The following is a 22,600-nucleotide window of genomic DNA, read 5'->3' as shown; positions in this document are numbered from 1 at the left end:
CCGCATATTACAGTCCATTTGTTTTATGTAATTTCTGCCTGACATTGCATATTTATATAATCTTACATAATATACTTATAACAAGTAGATACTAGTAATAAAAAGAACATTTTTCTACATATTTTATGGTATTTCTTTTTTATTTTCTGTTGCACCTATATTTAGATTACTTCTAATCTTCTGACTCCTATTTGTTCTTTTAGGAAAAAGAACTCAGTGAGAGCATTCCTGAAGAAACACTGCATGTTTCAGGAAAAGCCATTTCAGAAGAAGACAGGGAAACATTAATTGTAAGCCAAAGGATAGGAAGAAGTAAGAGACCTAAAAAAGATAGATTATCATGGCCGAAATTTCAATCAATTAAAAATAAAAAGATACTAAGGCACAGAAGATCTCATAGTACATCAGATGCATATGAGCCTGCTATACAGGATATTTCCCCTACAAGCACGGACACAGAGTCTCAATATCCACAAGAAGTCCATACCAAAGAGAAAAAAGGAAGCCAAAGGAAGCTGAAGTTCCCTAGCATTGGATTCAGAATTCACAGATCCAAACCAGAACCACAAGAGAAGCAAAAAAAAGAGATAAAAACTACACTGATCTCTGAAAGAGAAAAAATATATACAGATGATATAAGCCTGGAAAATCCCGAAATTTTAACTGTTGAGTATACCACATCTCCTGGTTATGAAATGAAAACAGGGGAGGGACATGAAACTTTAACAAAAGACTTAAAAGAGATTAAAAATGGCATTCCATCTCATGTAAAACAATGCCCTGAAGTGGAAATTAGCATTAAAAAGGACAAGGAAGCAACATCAAAATTTAGTGTACCTGAAGTACCAACAGACATAACAAAGCCCAGTTTAGAAACAGCTGATCTGAAAGTAAGCCCAACTAAAAAATCACCACAAACCCCAACAAAATCCCGAAAAAAGAAACAGAAAGGACCAGCAGATAAAAAAGACGGAGGAAGTGGAATTAACACAGACATGATGGGTCACACAGCTAAGGGATCTGTACAGGTGAAAGGCCTAGAAATAGGCACTGCTAAAGCAGAATTACAGAAATCTGATGCACTGGAAACAGGAGAAAAACAAGCAGAAGAAGACACACAAATACTAACTATTGAGAAAATAAATTATGGAATTTCAATGACCACTAGAAAAGAGATAGAGACTGTCACCAGCAAACAGGGAGGTGATATGACTTCAGAGGATAGTAGGAATTTCAATATGAAAATTCTTATGCCAGATGCAGAATCAGAAGTGTCTGCTTCTAAAATACAAATGCCATCATTCAATGTGGCGAAAACACCTAGAACTGACATGAAAATAACAAGAGAAGAAAGAGGAGAGGACAAAGAAGGAAGGGTTAAAAAGGAAGGAATAGAGGAAGATGGTATGCCCACAGATGAAAAAGCCGTAAACATAGAAGGTGGAATGAAGACAGGAGAAAAAGATATCGAGGGGAAAGACAGCAAATTCAGATTACCAAAGTTAAAATTCCCTACATTTACCTGGTCAACTACAAAGGAAGAAAAGACGCAATTTGAAGCACAGATAAATGAAAGAGAAGTACAAGTGCAAACACTAGAAAACGCAAGAGGACTTCAGGAAAGTGGACCAACAAGAGAAAAAACAGTTCAAAGTGATGAAATGCAAATAGGGATATCGAAAGAAAAAACAGATCAAAACAACATAAAAAAACCAGCAAAAGGCCAGTTGCCAAGTCCAAAAAAAGAAAAAAAACCATCCCCAATGGAAATTAACATAAAAGAAACATCAGGGAAAATATTTATTTCAAAAATTGATACTGAAATAGAGAAGAGAGAATTCAGTAAAAAAACAAAAGATGAAATTATGGAAATTACACCATCTGACATCAAAGCTCCCAAGGTGGACATCAGCTTGCCCTCCGTCGACGTCACTCTTCCACAGACCAGCGTTGACCTGCAGGCGCCCGAGGCCACCCTTAGCCTTGAAGGAGAAGCCAAAGTCCCAGAGAAGGAGGCCGCCAAGACCAAGGATGGCAAGTTCAAGATGCCCAAGTTTGGCATGCCTTCCTTTGGCTGGTCCAGCAGCAGAGAGGCCAAGGGCTCTGTGGCCGCCGAGGTGGACGTCAGCCTCAAGGAGCCTGAAGTGACCGTACCGTCTGCTGCCGCTGAAGTGGACGTCACGCTGCCCTCGGCAGACATCCAAGTGCCCGGCGTTGAGGTAACTGTTGAGACAGGCACAATAGCAGCAGAGGGTGAGAAAGGCCGATTCAAGATGCCCAGCATCAAGCTGCCCAAAGTCAAAGCTCCCCACGCGCAGGTCAGCCTGCCCAAGGCCGAGGTCTCGCTGGCCAAAGGCCAGGAGGGCGAAGTCGCCCTGCAGAGCCCTGAGGCCGAAGCCAGCCTGGAGGTGGCTGTCGGAAAAGCTGAGGCTGGCGGCATGAAAATACACATGCCCAAAGTCAAGATGCCCAGCGTGGCCTTCTCCAAGCCCACCGTCAAAGCTCCCAAACTGGACGCAGACGTCAGTCTCCTGCAGCCAGAGCTCAAGGCCGCTGATGCCGACGTCAGCATCACAGCCCCCGACATCAAGCTGGCCTCTGTCGAAGGCTCCCTCGAGCTGCAGGCGCCCGACATAGACCTCAAAGTACCCTCCGATGAAGGCAAGCTCAAGCTGGAAGGCACGGGCCTGAAAGGCAAGCTCAAGATGCCCAAAGCTGACATCAAAGCTCCCATGGTGGACATCAGCCTGCCCTCCGTCGACGTCACTCTTCCACAGGCCAGCGTCGACCTGCAGGCACCCGAGGCCACCCTTAGCCTTGAAGGAGAAGCCAAAGTCCCAGAGAAGGAGGCCGCCAAGACCAAAGACGGCAAGTTCAAGATGCCCAAGTTTGGCATGCCTTCCTTTGGCTGGTCCAGCAGCAGAGAGGCCAAGGGCTCTATGGCCGCCGAGGTGGACGTCAGCCTCAAGGAACCGGAAGTGACCATGCCGTCTGCTGCCGGTGAAGTGGACGTGACGCTGCCCTCGGCCGACGTCCAAGTGCCTGGGCTTGAGGTGACCGTCGAGACAGGCGCAATAGCAGCAGAGGGTGAGAAAGGCCGATTCAAGATGCCCGATGTCAAGATGCCCAGCGTCAAGCTGCCCAAAGTCAAAGCTCCCCACGCGCAGGTCAGCCTGCCCAAGGCCGAGGTCTCGCTGGCCAAAGGCCAGGAGGGCGAAGTCGCCCTGCAGAGCCCTGAGGCCGAAGCCAGCCTGGAGGTGGCCGCCGGAAAAGCTGAGGCTGGCGGCATGAAAATACACATGCCCAAAGTCAAGGTGCCCAGTGTGGCCTTCTCCAAGCCCACCGTCAAGGCTCCCAAACTGGACACAGACGTCAGTCTTCCAGAGGCAGAGCTCAAGGCCGCTGATGCCGACATCAGCATTGCGGCCCCCGACATCAAGCTGCCCTCCGTCGAAGGCTCCCTCGAGCTACAGGCGCCCGACATAGACCTCAAAGTACCCTCTGCTGAAGGCAAGCTCGAGCTGGAAGGCACGGGCCTGAAAGGCAAGCTTAAATTCCCCAAGTTCGACAAGCCCAAATTCGCAGTGTCCTCCCCCAAGACTGAGGCGCCCACAGTTGAGGTCAGCCTGCCCAGCGCAGAGGTTGAGCTCCCCTCTGCCACCATGACGGATGCAGGAGAGGGCTGTGGGCTGGGACTCAAGGCCGACGTCCCCGGTGCCAAGACCGAAGATGCCGGCTGGAAGCTGGAGAAGCCCTCCCTCAAGATGCCCAAAGCTGACATCAAAGCTCCCAAGGTGGACATCAGCCTGCCCTCCGTCGACGTCACTCTTCCACAGGCCAGCGTTGACCTGCAGGCGCCCGAGGCCACCCTTAGCCTTGAAGGAGAAGCCAAAGTCCCAGAGAAGGAGGCCGCCAAGACCAAGGACGGCAAGTTCAAGATGCCCAAGTTTGGCATGCCTTCCTTTGGCTGGTCCAGCAGCAGAGATGCCAAGGGCTCTGTGGCCACCGAGGTGGACGTGAGCCTCAAGGAACCGGAAGTGACCGTGCCATCTGCTGCCGCTGAAGTGGACGTGACGCTACCCTCGGCAGACATCCAAGTGCCCGGCGTTGAGGTAACTATTGAGACAGGCACAATAGCAGCAGAGGGTGAGAAAGGTCGATTCAAGATGCCCAGCGTCAAGCTGCCCAAAGTCAAAGCTCCCCACGCGCAGGTCAGCCTGCCCAAGGCCGAGGTCTCGCTGGCCAAAGGCCAGGAGGGCGAAGTCGCCCTGCAGAGCCCTGAGGCCGAAGCCAGCCTGGAGGTGGCTGTCGGAAAAGCTGAGGCTGGCGGCATGAAAATACACATGCCCAAAGTCAAGATGCCCAGCGTGGCCTTCTCCAAGCCCACCGTCAAAGCTCCCAAACTGGACGCAGACGTCAGCCTCCCGCAGCCAGAGCTCAAGGCCGCTGATGCCGACGTCAGCATCACAGCCCCCGACATCAAGCTGGCCTCTGTCGAAGGCTCCCTCGAGCTGCAGGCGCCCGACATAGACCTGAAAGTACCCTCCGATGAAGGCAAGCTCAAGCTGGAAGGCACGGGCCTGAAAGGCAAGCTCAAGATGCCCAAAGCTGACATCAAAGCTCCCAAGGTGGACATCAGCCTGCCCTCCGTCGACGTCACTCTTCCACAGGCCAGCGTCGACCTGCAGGCACCCGAGGCCACCCTTAGCCTTGAAGGAGAAGCCAAAGTCCCAGAGAAGGAGGCCGTCAAGACCAAAGACGGCAAGTTCAAGATGCCCAAGTTTGGCATGCCTTCCTTTGGCTGGTCCAGCAGCAGAGAGGCCAAGGGCTCTATGGCCGCCGAGGTGGACGTCAGCCTCAAGGAACCGGAAGTGACCATGCCGTCTGCTGCCGGTGAAGTGGACGTGACGCTGCCCTCGGCCGACGTCCAAGTGCCTGGGCTTGAGGTGACCGTCGAGACAGGCGCAATAGCAGCAGAGGGTGAGAAAGGCCGATTCAAGATGCCCGATGTCAAGATGCCCAGCGTCAAGCTGCCCAAAGTCAAAGCTCCCCACGCGCAGGTAAGCCTGCCCAAGGCCGAGGTCTCGCTGGCCAAAGGCCAGGAGGGCGAAGTCGCCCTGCAGAGCCCTGAGGCCGAAGCCAGCCTAGAGGTGGCCGCCGGAAAAGCTGAGGCTGGCGGCATGAAAATACACATGCCCAAAGTCAAGGTGCCCAGTGTGGTGTTCTCCAAGCCCACCGTCAAAGCTCCCAAACTGGACGCCGACGTCAGTCTTCCAGAGGCAGAGCTCAAGGCCGCTGATGCCGACATCAGCATTGCGGACCCCAACATCAAGCTGCCCTCCATCGAAGGCTCCCTCGAGCTGCAGGCGCCCGACATAGACCTCAAAGTACCCTCTGCTGAAGGCAAGCTTGAGCTGGAAGGCACGGGCCTGAAAGGCAAGCTTAAATTCCCCAAGTTCGACAAGCCCAAATTCGCAGTGTCCTCCCCCAAGACTGAGGCGCCCACAGCTGAGGTCAGCCTGCCCAGCACAGAGGTTGAGCTCCCCTCTGCCACCATGACGGATGCAGGAGAGGGCTGTGGGCTGGGACTCAAGGCCGACGTCCCCGGTGCCAAGACCGAAGATGCCGGCTGGAAGCTGGAGAAGCCCTCCCTCAAGATGCCCAAAGCTGACATCAAAGCTCCCAAGGTGGACATCAGCCTGCCCTCCGTCGACGTCACTCTTCCACAGGCCAGCGTTGACCTGCAGGCGCCCGAGGCCACCCTTAGCCTTGAAGGAGAAGCCAAAGTCCCAGAGAAGGAGGCCGCCAAGACCAAGGACGGCAAGTTCAAAATGCCCAAGTTTGGCATGCCTTCCTTTGGCTGGTCCAGCAGCAGAGATGCCAAGGGCTCTGTGGCCACCGAGGTGGACGTGAGCCTCAAGGAACCAGAAGTGACCGTGCCATCTGCTGCCGCTGAAGTGGACGTGACGCTACCCTCGGCAGACATCCAAGTGCCCGGCGTTGAGGTAACTGTTGAGACAGGCACAATAGCAGCAGAGGGTGAGAAAGGCCGATTCAAGATGCCCAGCGTCAAGCTGCCCAAAGTCAAAGCTCCCCACGCGCAGGTCAGCCTGCCCAAGGCCGAGGTCTCGCTGGCCAAAGGCCAGGAGGGCGAAGTCGCCCTGCAGAGCCCTGAGGCCGAAGCCAGCCTGGAGGTGGCTGTCGGAAAAGCTGAGGCTGGCGGCATGAAAATACACATGCCCAAAGTCAAGATGCCCAGCGTGGCCTTCTCCAAGCCCACCGTCAAAGCTCCCAAACTGGACGCAGACGTCAGCCTCCCGCAGCCAGAGCTCAAGGCCGCTGATGCCGACGTCAGCATCACAGCCCCCGACATCAAGCTGGCCTCTGTCGAAGGCTCCCTCGAGCTGCAGGCGCCCGACATAGACCTCAAAGTACCCTCCGATGAAGGCAAGCTCAAGCTGGAAGGCACGGGCCTGAAAGGCAAGCTCAAGATGCCCAAAGCTGACATCAAAGCTCCCAAGGTGGACATCAGCCTGCCCTCCGTCGACGTCACTCTTCCACAGGCCAGCGTCGACCTGCAGGCACCCGAGGCCACCCTTAGCCTTGAAGGAGAAGCCAAAGTCCCAGAGAAGGAGGCCGTCAAGACCAAAGACGGCAAGTTCAAGATGCCCAAGTTTGGCATGCCTTCCTTTGGCTGGTCCAGCAGCAGAGAGGCCAAGGGCTCTATGGCCGCCGAGGTGGACGTCAGCCTCAAGGAACCGGAAGTGACCATGCCGTCTGCTGCCGGTGAAGTGGACGTGACGCTGCCCTCGGCCGACGTCCAAGTGCCTGGGCTTGAGGTGACCGTCGAGACAGGCGCAATAGCAGCAGAGGGTGAGAAAGGCCGATTCAAGATGCCCGATGTCAAGATGCCCAGCGTCAAGCTGCCCAAAGTCAAAGCTCCCCACGCGCAGGTAAGCCTGCCCAAGGCCGAGGTCTCGCTGGCCAAAGGCCAGGAGGGCGAAGTCGCCCTGCAGAGCCCTGAGGCCGAAGCCAGCCTAGAGGTGGCCGCCGGAAAAGCTGAGGCTGGCGGCATGAAAATACACATGCCCAAAGTCAAGGTGCCCAGTGTGGTGTTCTCCAAGCCCACCGTCAAAGCTCCCAAACTGGACGCCGACGTCAGTCTTCCAGAGGCAGAGCTCAAGGCCGCTGATGCCGACATCAGCATTGCGGACCCCAACATCAAGCTGCCCTCCATCGAAGGCTCCCTCGAGCTGCAGGCGCCCGACATAGACCTCAAAGTACCCTCTGCTGAAGGCAAGCTCGAGCTGGAAGGCACGGGCCTGAAAGGCAAGCTTAAATTCCCCAAGTTCGACAAGCCCAAATTCGCAGTGTCCTCCCCCAAGACTGAGGCGCCCACAGCTGAGGTCAGCCTGCCCAGCACAGAGGTTGAGCTCCCCTCTGCCACCATGACGGATGCAGGAGAGGGCTGTGGGCTGGGACTCAAGGCCGACGTCCCCGGTGCCAAGACCGAAGATGCCGGCTGGAAGCTGGAGAAGCCCTCCCTCAAGATGCCCAAAGCTGACATCAAAGCTCCCAAGGTGGACATCAGCCTGCCCTCCGTCGACGTCACTCTTCCACAGGCCAGCGTTGACCTGCAGGCGCCCGAGGCCACCCTTAGCCTTGAAGGAGAAGCCAAAGTCCCAGAGAAGGAGGCCGCCAAGACCAAGGACGGCAAGTTCAAGATGCCCAAGTTTGGCATGCCTTCCTTTGGCTGGTCCAGCAGCAGAGATGCCAAGGGCTCTGTGGCCACCGAGGTGGACGTGAGCCTCAAGGAACCAGAAGTGACCGTGCCATCTGCTGCCGCTGAAGTGGACGTGACGCTACCCTCGGCAGACATCCAAGTGCCCGGCGTTGAGGTAACTGTTGAGACAGGCACAATAGCAGCAGAGGGTGAGAAAGGCCGATTCAAGATGCCCAGCGTCAAGCTGCCCAAAGTCAAAGCTCCCCACGCGCAGGTCAGCCTGCCCAAGGCCGAGGTCTCGCTGGCCAAAGGCCAGGAGGGCGAAGTCGCCCTGCAGAGCCCTGAGGCCGAAGCCAGCCTGGAGGTGGCTGTCGGAAAAGCTGAGGCTGGCGGCATGAAAATACACATGCCCAAAGTCAAGATGCCCAGCGTGGCCTTCTCCAAGCCCACCGTCAAAGCTCCCAAACTGGACGCAGACGTCAGCCTCCCGCAGCCAGAGCTCAAGGCCGCTGATGCCGACGTCAGCATCACAGCCCCCGACATCAAGCTGGCCTCTGTCGAAGGCTCCCTCGAGCTGCAGGCGCCCGACATAGACCTCAAAGTACCCTCCGATGAAGGCAAGCTCAAGCTGGAAGGCACGGGCCTGAAAGGCAAGCTCAAGATGCCCAAAGCTGACATCAAAGCTCCCAAGGTGGACATCAGCCTGCCCTCCGTCGACGTCACTCTTCCACAGGCCAGTGTCGACCTGCAGGCACCCGAGGCCACCCTTAGCCTTGAAGGAGAAGCCAAAGTCCCAGAGAAGGAGGCCGCCAAGACCAAAGACGGCAAGTTCAAAATGCCCAAGTTTGGCATGCCTTCCTTTGGCTGGTCCAGCAGCAGAGAGGCCAAGGGCTCTGTGGCCGCCGAGGTGGACGTCAGCCTCAAGGAGCCTGAAGTGACCATGCCGTCCGCTGCCGGTGAAGTGGACGTGACGCTGCCCTCGGCCGACGTCCAAGTGCCTGGGCTTGAGGTGACCGTCGAGACAGGCGCAATAGCAGCAGAGGGTGAGAAAGGCCGATTCAAGATGCCCGATGTCAAGATGCCCAGCGTCAAGCTGCCCAAAGTCAAAGCTCCCCACGCGCAGGTCAGCCTGCCCAAGGCCGAGGTCTCGCTGGCCAAAGGCCAGGAGGGCGAAGTCGCCCTGCAGAGCCCTGAGGCCGAAGCCAGACTGGAGGTGGCCGCCGGAAAAGCTGAGGCTGGTGGCATGAAAATACACATGCCCAAAGTCAAGGTGCCCAGTGTGGCGTTCTCCAAGCCAACCGTCAAGGCTCCCAAACTGGACACAGACGTCAGTCTTCCAGAGGCACAGCTCAAGGCCGCTGATGCCGACATCAGCATTGCGGCCCCCGACATCAAGCTGCCCTCCATCGAAGGCTCCCTCGAGCTGCAGGCGCCCGACATAGACCTCAAAGTACCCTCTGCTGAAGGCAAGCTCGAGCTGGAAGGCACGGGCCTGAAAGGCAAGCTTAAATTCCCCAAGTTCGACAAGCCCAAATTCGCAGTGTCCTCCCCCAAGGCTGAGGCGCCCACAGCTGAGGTCAGCCTGCCCAGCGCAGAGGTTGAGCTCCCCTCTGCCACCATGACGGATGCAGGAGAGGGCTGTGGGCTGGGACTCAAGGCCGACGTCCCCGGTGCCAAGACCAAAGATGCCGGCTGGAAGCTGGAGAAGCCCTCCCTCAAGATGCCCAAAGCTGACATCAAAGCTCCCAAGGTGGACATCAGCCTGCCCTCCGTCGACATCACTCTTCCACAGGCCAGCGTTGACCTGCAGGCGCCCGAGGCCACCCTTAGCCTTGAAGGAGAAGCCAAAGTCCCAGAGAAGGAGGCCGCCAAGACCAAGGACGGCAAGTTCAAGATGCCCAAGTTTGGCATGCCTTCCTTTGGCTGGTCCAGCAGCAGAGATGCCAAGGGCTCTGTGGCCACCGAGGTGGACGTGAGCCTCAAGGAACCGGAAGTGACCGTGCCATCTGCTGCCGCTGAAGTGGACGTGACGCTACCCTCGGCAGACATCCAAGTGCCCGGCGTTGAGGTAACTGTTGAGACAGGCACAATAGCAGCAGAGGGTGAGAAAGGCCGATTCAAGATGCCCAGCGTCAAGCTGCCCAAAGTCAAAGCTCCCCACGCGCAGGTCAGCCTGCCCAAGGCCGAGGTCTCGCTGGCCAAAGGCCAGGAAGGCGAAGTCGCCCTGCAGAGCCCTGAGGCCGAAGCCAGCCTGGAGGTGGCTGTCGGAAAAGCTGAGGCTGGCGGCATGAAAATACACATGCCCAAAGTCAAGGTGCCCAGCGTGGCCTTCTCCAAGCCCACCGTCAAAGCTCCCAAACTGGACGCAGACGTCAGCCTCCCGCAGCCAGAGCTCAAGGCCGCTGATGCCGACGTCAGCATCACAGCCCCCGACATCAAGCTGGCCTCTGTCGAAGGCTCCCTCGAGCTGCAGGCGCCCGACATAGACCTCAAAGTACCCTCTGATGAAGGCAAGCTCAAGCTGGAAGGCACGGGCCTGAAAGGCAAGCTCAAGATGCCCAAAGCTGACATCAAAGCTCCCAAGGTGGACATCAGCCTGCCCTCCGTCGACGTCACTCTTCCACAGGCCAGTGTCGACCTGCAGGCACCCGAGGCCACCCTTAGCCTTGAAGGAGAAGCCAAAGTCCCAGAGAAGGAGGCCGTCAAGACCAAAGAGGGCAAGTTCAAGATGCCCAAGTTTGGCATGCCTTCCTTTGGCTGGTCCAGCAGCAGAGAGGCCAAGGGCTCTATGGCCGCCGAGGTGGACGTCAGCCTCAAGGAACCGGAAGTGACCATGCCGTCTGCTGCCGGTGAAGTGGACGTGACGCTGCCCTCGGCCGACGTCCAAGTGCCTGGGCTTGAGGTGACCGTCGAGACAGGCGCAATAGCAGCAGAGGGTGAGAAAGGCCGATTCAAGATGCCCGATGTCAAGATGCCCAGCGTCAAGCTGCCCAAAGTCAAAGCTCCCCACGCGCAGGTCAGCCTGCCCAAGGCCGAGGTCTCGCTGGCCAAAGGCCAGGAGGGCGAAGTCGCCCTGCAGAGCCCTGAGGCCGAAGCCAGCCTAGAGGTGGCTGCCGGAAAAGCTGAGGCTGGCGGCATGAAAATACACATGCCCAAAGTCAAGGTGCCCAGTGTGGCGTTCTCCAAGCCCACCGTCAAAGCTCCCAAACTGGACGCCGACGTCAGTCTTCCAGAGGCACAGCTCAAGGCCGCTGATGCCGACATCAGCATTGTGGCCCCCAACATCAAGCTGCCCTCCATCGAAGGCTCCCTCGAGCTGCAGGCGCCCGACATAGACCTCAAAGTACCCTCTGCTGAAGGCAAGCTCGAGCTGGAAGGCACAGGCCTGAAAGGCAAGCTTAAATTCCCCAAGTTCGACAAGCCCAAATTCGCAGTGTCCTCCCCCAAGGCTGAGGCGCCCACAGCTGAGGTCAGCCTGCCCAGCGCAGAGGTTGAGCTCCCCTCTGCCACCATGACGGATGCAGGAGAGGGCTGTGGGCTGGGACTCAAGGCCGACGTCCCCGGTGCCAAGACCGAAGATGCCGGCTGGAAGCTGGAGAAGCCCTCCCTCAAGATGCCCAAAGCTGACATCAAAGCTCCCAAGGTGGACATCAGCCTGCCCTCCGTCGACGTCACTCTTCCACAGGCCAGCGTTGACCTGCAGGCGCCCGAGGCCACCCTTAGCCTTGAAGGAGAAGCCAAAGTCCCAGAGAAGGAGGCCGCCAAGACCAAGGACGGCAAGTTCAAAATGCCCAAGTTTGGCATGCCTTCCTTTGGCTGGTCCAGCAGCAGAGAGGCCAAGGGCTCTGTGGCCGCCGAGGTGGACGTCAGCCTCAAGGAGCCTGAAGTGACCGTGCCGTCCACTGCCGGTGAAGTGGACGTGACGCTACCCTCGGCAGACATCCAAGTGCCCGGCGTTGAGGTAACTGTTGAGACAGGCACAATAGCAGCAGAGGGTGAGAAAGGCCGATTCAAGATGCCCAGCGTCAAGCTGCCCAAAGTCAAAGCTCCCCACGCGCAGGTCAGCCTGCCCAAGGCCGAGGTCTCGCTGGCCAAAGGCCAGGAGGGCGAAGTCGCCCTGCAGAGCCCTGAGGCCGAAGCCAGCCTGGAGGTGGCTGTCGGAAAAGCTGAGGCTGGCGGCATGAAAATACACATGCCCAAAGTCAAGATGCCCAGCGTGGCCTTCTCCAAGCCCACCGTCAAAGCTCCCAAACTGGACGCAGACGTCAGCCTCCCGCAGCCAGAGCTCAAGGCCGCTGATGCCGACGTCAGCATCACAGCCCCCGACATCAAGCTGGCCTCTGTCGAAGGCTCCCTCGAGCTGCAGGCGCCCGACATAGACCTCAAAGTACCCTCCGATGAAGGCAAGCTCAAGCTGGAAGGCACGGGCCTGAAAGGCAAGCTCAAGATGCCCAAAGCTGACATCAAAGCTCCCAAGGTGGACATCAGCCTGCCCTCCGTCGACGTCACTCTTCCACAGGCCAGCGTCGACCTGCAGGCGCCCGAGGCCACCCTTAGCCTTGAAGGAGAAGCCAAAGTCCCAGAGAAGGAGGCCGTCAAGACCAAAGAGGGCAAGTTCAAGATGCCCAAGTTTGGCATGCCTTCCTTTGGCTGGTCCAGCAGCAGAGAGGCCAAGGGCTCTATGGCCGCCGAGGTGGACGTCAGCCTCAAGGAACCGGAAGTGACCATGCCGTCTGCTGCCGGTGAAGTGGACGTGACGCTGCCCTCGGCCGACGTCCAAGTGCCTGGGCTTGAGGTGACCGTCGAGACAGGCGCAATAGCAGCAGAGGGTGAGAAAGGCCGATTCAAGATGCCCGATGTCAAGATGCCCAGCGTCAAGCTGCCCAAAGTCAAAGCTCCCCACGCGCAGGTAAGCCTGCCCAAGGCCGAGGTCTCGCTGGCCAAAGGCCAGGAGGGCGAAGTCGCCCTGCAGAGCCCTGAGGCTGAAGCCAGCCTAGAGGTGGCCGCCGGAAAAGCTGAGGCTGGCGGCATGAAAATACACATGCCCAAAGTCAAGGTGCCCAGTGTGGCGTTCTCCAAGCCCACCGTCAAAGCTCCCAAACTGGACGCCGACGTCAGTCTTCCAGAGGCACAGCTCAAGGCCGCTGATGCCGACATCAGCATTGTGGCCCCCAACATCAAGCTGCCCTCCATCGAAGGCTCCCTCGAGCTGCAGGCGCCCGACATAGACCTCAAAGTACCCTCTGCTGAAGGCAAGCTCGAGCTGGAAGGCACGGGCCTGAAAGGCAAGCTTAAATTCCCCAAGTTCGACAAGCCCAAATTCGCAGTGTCCTCCCCCAAGGCTGAGGCGCCCACAGCTGAGGTCAGCCTGCCCAGCGCAGAGGTTGAGATCCCCTCTGCCACCATGACGGATGCAGGAGAGGGCTGTGGGCTGGGACTCAAGGCCGACGTCCCCGGTGCCAAGACCGAAGATGCCGGCTGGAAGCTGGAGAAGCCCTCCCTCAAGATGCCCAAAGCTGACATCAAAGCTCCCAAGGTGGACATCAGCCTGCCCTCCGTCGACGTCACTCTTCCACAGGCCAGCGTTGACCTGCAGGCGCCCGAGGCCACCCTTAGCCTTGAAGGAGAAGCCAAAGTCCCAGAGAAGGAGGCCGCCAAGACCAAGGACGGCAAGTTCAAGATGCCCAAGTTTGGCATGCCTTCCTTTGGCTGGTCCAGCAGCAGAGAGGCCAAGGGCTCTATGGCCGCCGAGGTGGACGTCAGCCTCAAGGAGCCTGAAGTGACCATGCCGTCCGCTGCCGGTGAAGTGGACGTGACGCTGCCCTCGGCCGACGTCCAAGTGCCTGGGCTTGAGGTGACCGTCGAGACAGGCGCAATAGCAGCAGAGGGTGAGAAAGGCCGATTCAAGATGCCCGATGTCAAGATGCCCAGCGTCAAGCTGCCCAAAGTCAAAGCTCCCCACGCGCAGGTCAGCCTGCCCAAGGCCGAGGTCTCGCTGGCCAAAGGCCAGGAGGGCGAAGTCGCCCTGCAGAGCCCTGAGGCTGAAGCCAGCCTAGAGGTGGCCGCCGGAAAAGCTGAGGCTGGCGGCATGAAAATACACATGCCCAAAGTCAAGGTGCCCAGTGTGGCGTTCTCCAAGCCCACCGTCAAAGCTCCCAAACTGGACGCCGACGTCAGTCTTCCAGAGGCACAGCTCAAGGCCGCTGATGCCGACATCAGCATTGCGGCCCCCAACATCAAGCTGCCCTCCATCGAAGGCTCCCTCGAGCTGCAGGCGCCCGACATAGACCTCAAAGTACCCTCTGCTGAAGGCAAGCTCGAGCTGGAAGGCACGGGCCTGAAAGGCAAGCTTAAATTCCCCAAGTTCGACAAGCCCAAATTCGCAGTGTCCTCCCCCAAGGCTGAGGCGCCCACAGCTGAGGTCAGCCTGCCCAGCGCAGAGGTTGAGATCCCCTCTGCCACCATGACGGATGCAGGAGAGGGCTGTGGGCTGGGACTCAAGGCCGACGTCCCCGGTGCCAAGACCGAAGATGCCGGCTGGAAGCTGGAGAAGCCCTCCCTCAAGATGCCCAAAGCTGACATCAAAGCTCCCAAGGTGGACATCAGCCTGCCCTCCGTCGACGTCACTCTTCCACAGGCCAGCGTTGACCTGCAGGCGCCCGAGGCCACCCTTAGCCTTGAAGGAGAAGCCAAAGTCCCAGAGAAGGAGGCCGCCAAGACCAAGGACGGCAAGTTCAAGATGCCCAAGTTTGGCATGCCTTCCTTTGGCTGGTCCAGCAGCAGAGAGGCCAAGGGCTCTATGGCCGCCGAGGTGGACGTCAGCCTCAAGGAGCCTGAAGTGACCATGCCGTCCGCTGCCGGTGAAGTGGACGTGACGCTACCCTCGGCAGACATCCAAGTGCCCGGCGTTGAGGTAACTGTTGAGACAGGCACAATAGCAGCAGAGGGTGAGAAAGGCCGATTCAAGATGCCCAGCGTCAAGCTGCCCAAAGTCAAAGCTCCCCACGCGCAGGTCAGCCTGCCCAAGGCCGAGGTCTCGCTGGCCAAAGGCCAGGAGGGCGAAGTCGCCCTGCAGAGCCCTGAGGCCGAAGCCAGCCTGGAGGTGGCTGTCGGAAAAGCTGAGGCTGGCGGCATGAAAATACACATGCCCAAAGTCAAGATGCCCAGCGTGGCCTTCTCCAAGCCCACCGTCAAAGCTCCCAAACTGGACGCAGATGTCAGTCTTCCGGAGGCAGAGCTCAAGGCCCCTGATGCCGACATTAGCATCACGGCCCCTGACATCAAGCTGGCCTCTGTCGAAGGCTCCCTCGAGCTGCAGGCGCCCGACATAGACCTCAAAGTACCCTCCGATGAAGGCAAGCTCAAGCTGGAAGGCACGGGCCTGAAAGGCAAGCTCAAGATGCCCAAAGCTGACATCAAAGCTCCCAAGGTGGACATCAGCCTGCCCTCCGTCAACGTCACTCTTCCACAGGCCAGCGTCGACCTGCAGGCACCCGAGGCCACCCTTAGCCTTGAAGGAGAAGCCAAAGTCCCAGAGAAGGAGGCCGCCAAGACCAAGGATGGCAAGTTCAAAATGCCCAAGTTTGGCATGCCTTCCTTTGGCTGGTCCAGCAGCAGAGAGGCCAAGGGCTCTATGGCCACCGAGGTGGACGTCAGCCTCAAGGAGCCTGAAGCGACAATGTCTTTGGGAGCCGTTGAAGTGGACATGACATTGCATGACTCTGAGATCCAAGCTCCCAGTTTTGATATTCCCCCAGATTCCTCTACTCTTAAAGAAGATGATATTGGTAAATCTAAAGGTTACGCATTTAGAATGCCTAAAATTTCTTTTTCTAAAAGTTTCAAACCTCATGCGCAAAACGAGCCTGGATTTGATGTTTCTGTTTCTGAAACTGTTTGTCATTCTTCAACAGATGTAACTTCTTCTGTTCCTTCTGAGAGCGTTGGACCTAAACTTTTGCCTGACGTTAAGGGAGAATGTCTGTCTAAAAGTTCCAAATTCAGAGTTCCTAGCATTGGTTTCTCTAAAGCTGAAGGTACTTCATCTAAAATTGATATGGAGTCCTCATTACAAAAGGGGGATATTACTCTTACTAAATACCAACTTAATCTAACAGAATCTCGATCAAAAATAGCATCTATTGCTGATGAGAATCTTTCAGATTTTGAAATTTTAAGTGAAGATGGTTCTGAGGAGCAAGGAGATTTTAAGCTTGAGGGCAAAACAACATCTGGTGAAATATCTTTGGTTGACACTGAGGTCGCAATTAAAATTCCTAAATTCCGAAAACCAAAATTTAGAATTCGATCTAAGGAGAAAGCATCTGAAAGTGACATTGGTTTTAATGTGGAATCTGAAATTTCCAAGGGAAAGATGGCATCTGATATGACTGATCCTGATATTGAAAAACCAGCTCAAATATCTGATGCCCAACTTGGTGTAAAGTTGCATCAGCCTTCACTTGAAGTTGTTCTGGATGCACCAACAATGGATCCAAGTCTCTCACCCATGGAGATTACCTTGCCAAAATTAGAAGCAGAAATCCATGGCCCAGATTTAGAGTGCAAGGCAGAACATGAAGTAGTTACAGGAGAGAAGGGTACTGAGGAGAAAGAACACAAATTTAAACCATCAAAATTCAAACTTCCTTCCTTTCGGTGGTCACCAAAGAAAGAAGCTATTGCTCCTTCTCACATTGAGGAACATCTGGAAGGACCCACTTTGTCTACTGTATCTGGAGACATGAGATCTGAACTAACTCTTCCTGCTCCTGAGAATGAATACCTCCATGACGAATTTGATACAACAGAAAAAGATGGTGAAAAGGCCAAAACCAAGAAGTCCCAATTTACCATGCCAAAGATCTCATTCCCTAAAATTAAGGGTCAGAAAGTACAGGTCTCTCTGCCCATACTGGAAACTGATGTTTCTGGACCCACACAAGAAGAAGAAGGTGTTTCTGTCCAGAAATCTGAGAAAGGGAGTAGTGGAGAAGGGGCAGGACTGGGCACAAAAGTGCCAAAAGTTACAATCCCAACTTTGGAATTTTCCAAACCAGAAGCCAAAGTTCCCAAAATAGAGACAGATATTAACATGCCTACAGGTGACATCACAGTTCCTATCTGTGCAGAAGATAAGCTGACAAGGAAGTCAGCTGCTGCTAGTGCCAGCCTCTCCACCTCAGATATTAAGATGATACCTGAACATTTGCTTGATTTGAAGAGTCCTGACATAAGTGTTGAAAGAACATCAGGTGAAATTGCTGTGGGTGATGTAGAGATAAAAGCTGAAGGTTCTGAAGGGAAAACAAAAATGTCTAAATTCCAAATGCCAAAGGTAGGAATTACACTTTCTAAAGGGAAAGGGTCAGAAAAGGATGTTGGTCAATCCAAATCAGAAGTCAAGGTTCCCCAACTAAAAGCAACAGTAGAAATATCTGACATTGCTGTTGAAGCACCAGACTTGGAGGTGGAATGTGGCACAGAATCAGCGACTTACAGCTGTGAAGCCAAAATTAGCAAAACTGACAGTGAGGCATCAGAGGCCGATGTTCACCTCCCATCAGCTGACATTTCTATTCCAAAAACAGACAGTGATATTCAGGATTCAGATGCAGCAGTGAAGATCAAGGGGGAAATAAAGCAAGATGGAGATGGAGAAGAGAAAGAAGGACATTTCAAAATGCCGAAATTCAAACTTCCATCCTTCAGTTGGTCACCAAAGAAGGAAGCAAGTGTTAAATCGGATTCTGGAGGAAATTTGGAAGACCAAAAGCTTGCTGTCATGTCAAGTGGAATAGACACAGAAGTGAAAGGAACTACAACTGATGATCAACGTAGTGGGCCAGAGCTTGATCTGGAAATATCTGCAGGAAAAGTTGAACAAAAAAGTCCAATTAAAAAGCCTCAATTTGTCATGCCTAAAATTTCACTCTCCAAGATCAAAGTTCCAAAATCTCAGTCTCATTCACCAAAAGTTGAAGCTAATGCTACTCTTCCTAAAACAGAAATAGAGGCTGATAATTCAATTAAGATACCTGATATAGAAAAAAGTCATCCTGAAGGGACTGAAGAAGGAGCACAAATCAGCATAAAACTGGCTGACACTATGATCTGCACTCTGGAGTTTTCCAGAGTAGAAACTGAAGCCTCTAAAACTGAAATAACAGTCAGCTCAGCAAAGACTGATGCTTCTTTGACTCCTTCAGAGGGGAGTTTTCAACAGGTAGACTTAAAAATAAGTTCTACCAATGAATGTAACATTCAAAAAACTGGTATTAAGCTCCCCAAAGGAGAAGCTTCAGTTGATTTGAAGAGCCCTGATATATTAACAGAAAGCTCATCAGTTGTGGATGGAAGAAAAGTGAAATTGGAAGGTCCTGAAGGGAAGATTAAAATGCCCAAATTCCAGAAGACAAAGTTTGGAATCTCCCTAATGAAAGGGAAAGTCCCAGAGACAGAGATTAGCACTCCAAAAATAGAAGCTGAGCCACCCCAGCTAAGAATGACAAACGAAATTGCTGACATTGCTGTGGGAGTTCCCGCATCAGAACTTACATCCGATATGTCAGATCCCGGAGTAGTTGATGTTAAGATAAAAACACCCCAAGCTCTGACAGGTGGCATTGAAGATGCAAAGGTAGACATAAGCACCCAGTCAGTGTCTAAACCAAAGACACAGGGAGTTTTTGAGAGTCTTGAGGAGAAGGAAATCAAATTAAAAGAACATGAAATAAAAGCTGAAGAAGTTCAGACTGAAGAACATCAGGGATGGTTTAAAATGCCAAAATTCAGAATACCTGCCTTTGGCAGGTCATCCTTTAAGGAAAAAAAAAGTGATGCCGTTATTGAAAGAAGTATGGAAAAAACTCAGGCAACTATTCCTTCTGCTAAAGTACAAACTGAAACAAGTATTCCTGGAAATACCTTCTCATTACCACATGCAGTTGCTGAAATTACTATTGGAAAAGAAGGGATTCAAAAATTAGGAGATTCTATGAAGAGTTCTGATGTTAGCTTGCCAAAGATGGAAGGAGATATTTCATTATCCACAGAAAGAACAGATAGTAGAGTGAATATTCCAAAAACTGAAACCTATGCAGACATAGTTAAGCACAGTGTTGAAAGACATACTTCAGAAATCACAGTGTCTGCAGCAGAATTGTCTGAATCATACCTGAGTGCTTCAGAAACTGACAAAGACAAGAGTTCAGCAAATACATTTCCAGAACATAAAGGCAAATCACGGGATACAGAAATCCCAAAGGTAGAAAATTCCATGAAGTTTGAGATATCAGGGGTAGGATGCAAGCCATCATCAGCTGAAATTACTCTGGATGCAACACAGAAGAAAAGAGATGTTAGTCTTCCAAAGAAAGAGCTAGATATTCAAAATAAAGAGACAGCAATTAAAAAAGGAAAGATAAAGGGCGAGGTGAAAATCATAGGAAAAGACAGTGAAGAAGGTCAGTTAAAAAGGACTACGTGTGAATGGTCTACAACAAAAGGATCAGAAGATGGTACTTATGTTACAGCTAAGCTGGGAGATCTAAAGGTAGAAGTTCCAACAGTGAAGACAGATGTTAAAATTACTACAGTAGACCCTGAAGTGAAATTTCAAGTGAAAAGTGTTGAAAAGGATGTGTCTGCAGGAGTGGAAGTGCAAGTAGAAGACAGAGCAGAAACAAGTAAAATTAAAGCGTACAAGTTTAAGATTCCAAAGTTTGGAATGCTGCATTCAGAAATCAAGGGGTTTGAAGATGATACCGATTTGCCAAAGTCAGAAGCTGATTCAGCACCTAAAAGTAAAAGAGACACAGCAGAAATGCAGTTACAAAAACTGGAAGGATCAATTGGCCTGGAAAGTCGAGCTCTAGATCACATAGAAGCATCTGCCAGAATAACCGGGGAAACAGTGGACCAAACACAAGGTGTCCCAGAAGTAACTGTAAGAATTCCCAAACTAAAAATACCAAGATTCACTTTCAGAACTCTCCCAATTGAAGCTGATGTTTTACTGTCAAAAGTAGTAACAGATCCGAAGGGATCTAGTACTGACATTGAAATAGTGAAACTGCAAGCAAGCTCTGCTATCCCTGAAGAAACACCAAGAGCTCTAGAGGGGGGTATTCAAAAAGCAAAAAGCAAAATCTTAACCCTGACTGAACCTGACATTAAAACAGCACAAATGACAGCTACCATAGAGTCCTCCCTTTCAAGTGCAGGGCAAGACATCCATTGGTCTTACACAGAGGGCCAAGAAGTAAGTGAGAAAGTAGAACCTGAACATGTTGCTATTGAGCGGTGTGAGATTTACACTACTGAAATAGTGAAAGAATCAGAGATTCTGTCATCAGAGGTCAAAACTGCTGCTTTGGGATTTTCATTGCTGAAGACAAAGTTGCCTGAATCGCACAGCGATTTAGATGTGCTGGTCCAGCAGCCATCTGCAATGGGAGATGCATCAGTGAGAAAACCTACAGGTGCTGGTGAAAGCTTTGGAGTAGCAGCACAGAGAACGGGCAGTGCTGAGCTTAAACTATCTGAGAAACCACACCATGAGTCTGAGGCATCTAGAGGAAAAGTAAGCCTGACAAAGTTAAAAACATCTGCTGCTGAAGTAAAGTGTTCCAGTAAACTTGAAGAGAGTTTTCCTGATAAATCACCAGAGGGAATAACTGCAGCTCCTCCCTCTAAAGATGAAGATGTAGTTGAAGCAGCAGAAGGTGAAGAAAAAGACATAACCAATGAGAAAGAGAAGACTGATAATAAAAGATCTCCTGGAAGATTCAAATTTTGGCTTCCAAGTATCGGCTTTTCATCTTCTGGGGATGAAACAAGCACAGATGTAAAACCAGAAATAAAAAAATCAGTTCCAGAAGATGTGAAACCTGCTGACACATCAGATGATTCCTCTAAGCAGGCAGAAAAAGCTGGATGGTTTAGATTTCCCAAGCTTGGTTTCACATCTCCTTCCAAAAAGGCTAAGTCTGTTGACAAAGAAGAGGTGGGTCATAAAGAGGAGAGACTCTCAGATGAAGATAGCCCAACAGATAAACCAGATGTCTTTTTTGATGCACAAGAAAGCTTATCACCTAAAGAAATAGGAGAGGGTGAAAAATCTGAAATTGATGGGGCCTCATCTATTGTGACATCTTCAGCAAGAACTGAACTAATCTTGCTGGAGGAAGAAAAAGATAGTAAATCTAATATTGTTGGAGATACAACCAAATGAAGGTTGTATTTTCTCAATCCTCAATGAAAACAAGATAATCCATATGTACAGAAGAGAATGTTTTCCTAATCTTCTACTTAACTGCAAATTAAAACCTAATGCTGGTATTCATGAAAAAACTTGAACAGAATTTACTACATTGAAAATTTCAAGTACATGGATGTACTAGATTGTACACTAATAAAAATAATGATTTCTTCATATCTACTCCAAGGGCAACAATTATGACAGGTGCAGAGGAGCCCATAGTTTGAGCAAAGTCTGAGTAGATACCACAACCATGAAAGTAAATCATGAAAGGCTCAAAGATAGCAAAAGACTTTTTAAAGAGGCTCCTCAAAACACACCGGTTATATTTAGATTACAGATTATTTCCAGAATGGGTTCTAAACTAGTACTATGAGAACTATACTTAACCTGTTTAGATTTTGGAACTTTCTGATCTACTTCTCCTTTGTTATTAAAATGTTTTTCTTTATTTCAGCTATGGTAGTATGTATATTCCACAAACATTTTAAAATATAAAATAAAAATTAAATACTAGTGTAGAGAGACTACTGCTTTGCCTCTTCCTCTCTTCTCATTTTTTTTTTATTATTGTGGTGGGTCATATTTAGCCTTACAATAATTTAAAAAAAACAGCAAAAACCAACAGAATAATTTTAAGACCAAAAACATGTAACTGAATCATGTTTGTAAGATACCAGAATAAAACATGCTTACAAAGAATATTATTCAAATGTGGATAAATAAATTTTTATGTATATACTTATGGGATAGTTAAATGCTTAGAATGATCTGCCACACTGGTGGAATTGCTTCAGAGATTTTCCAGGGAAGGAGGTGTATATAATTATTTGCTCCTTTGTTTATATAAATGCTTCTCTCAAGTGCACAATGAAAACCAGAGTGCATATGTGACAGCCTTCACATGTACCATTAAAACACTGTCTGTATTCTTAATTCACAATAAACTCACCATAAAAATACTAACTTGAGTAGCGTGAGTTACTGACATTTCTGATTTGGAAAATCCCTGCCCAAATTTGCAAAAGTTTGCATTTACTTCACTTCCTGCTGAGGTGGATGCTTAATGACAGCACAGTTCCTAAATATAAGGGTAATGGAGACTTTTCACTCATTACAGTCCCAAGCTGAATCATAGAATATGTTGAGTCAGAAGGAACTGTCAGGATCCTTGAACAGGACACACCAAGACTCGCACCCTGTGCCTGAGAGCATTGTCCAAAGGTTTCTTGAACTCAGTCAGACCTGGGGCTGTGACCACTGCCCTGGGGAGTCTGTTCCAGTGCTCAAACATCTTTTGGGTGAAAAACCTTTTCCTAACATCTATCCTAAACCCCTCATCACTCAGCCATTTCCTTAGGTCCTGTCACTAGCCACAAGAGTGAAGAGATCAGTACCTGCCTCTCTGGTTCCCTCATGAGGGTCTTGAAGACCCCAGTGAGGTTTCCCCTCAGTCTCCTCCAGGCTGAACAGACCAAGCGACTTCAGCCACTCCTCATACAGCTTTCCCTCCAGACCCTTCATCATCCTTGTGGCCTCCTTTGGATGTTCCGTAATGTTTGGTTTGGTTGGTTGTTTTTTTGTTGTTGCTGTTTTTGTTTGTTTGTTTGTTTTTG

General features: G+C 51.9%; 1 protein-coding gene across 3 annotated transcripts in view; it reads left to right on the top strand.

Moving 5' to 3' along the window:
• AHNAK2 (AHNAK nucleoprotein 2) overlaps positions 1-21,946 on the top strand; it is a 72,822-nt gene extending 50,876 nt beyond the window's left edge. For 2 of the 3 annotated variants that reach the window (XM_066188955.1, XM_066188956.1), the window contains exon 7: positions 204-21,946. In XM_066188955.1, coding sequence (XP_066045052.1) covers positions 204-20,957 — 20,754 coding nt within the window. In that variant the 3' untranslated portion in view covers positions 20,958-21,946. The remainder of the gene's footprint in view (positions 1-203) is intronic. The other variant, XM_066188957.1, reaches the window with a different exon arrangement.
• The last annotated feature ends 654 nt before the right edge of the window (positions 21,947-22,600 follow it).

Source organism: Chamaea fasciata, unplaced genomic scaffold, assembly GCF_029207755.1.
Source record: "Chamaea fasciata isolate MVZ Bird 193981 ecotype frontalis unplaced genomic scaffold, bChaFas1.0.hap1 SCAF_7, whole genome shotgun sequence".
NCBI classification, from domain to species: domain Eukaryota; kingdom Metazoa; phylum Chordata; class Aves; order Passeriformes; family Sylviidae; genus Chamaea; species Chamaea fasciata.
Note: the sequence above shows the minus strand (reverse complement) of the source record. Positions and strands in the feature narration are given on the sequence as shown.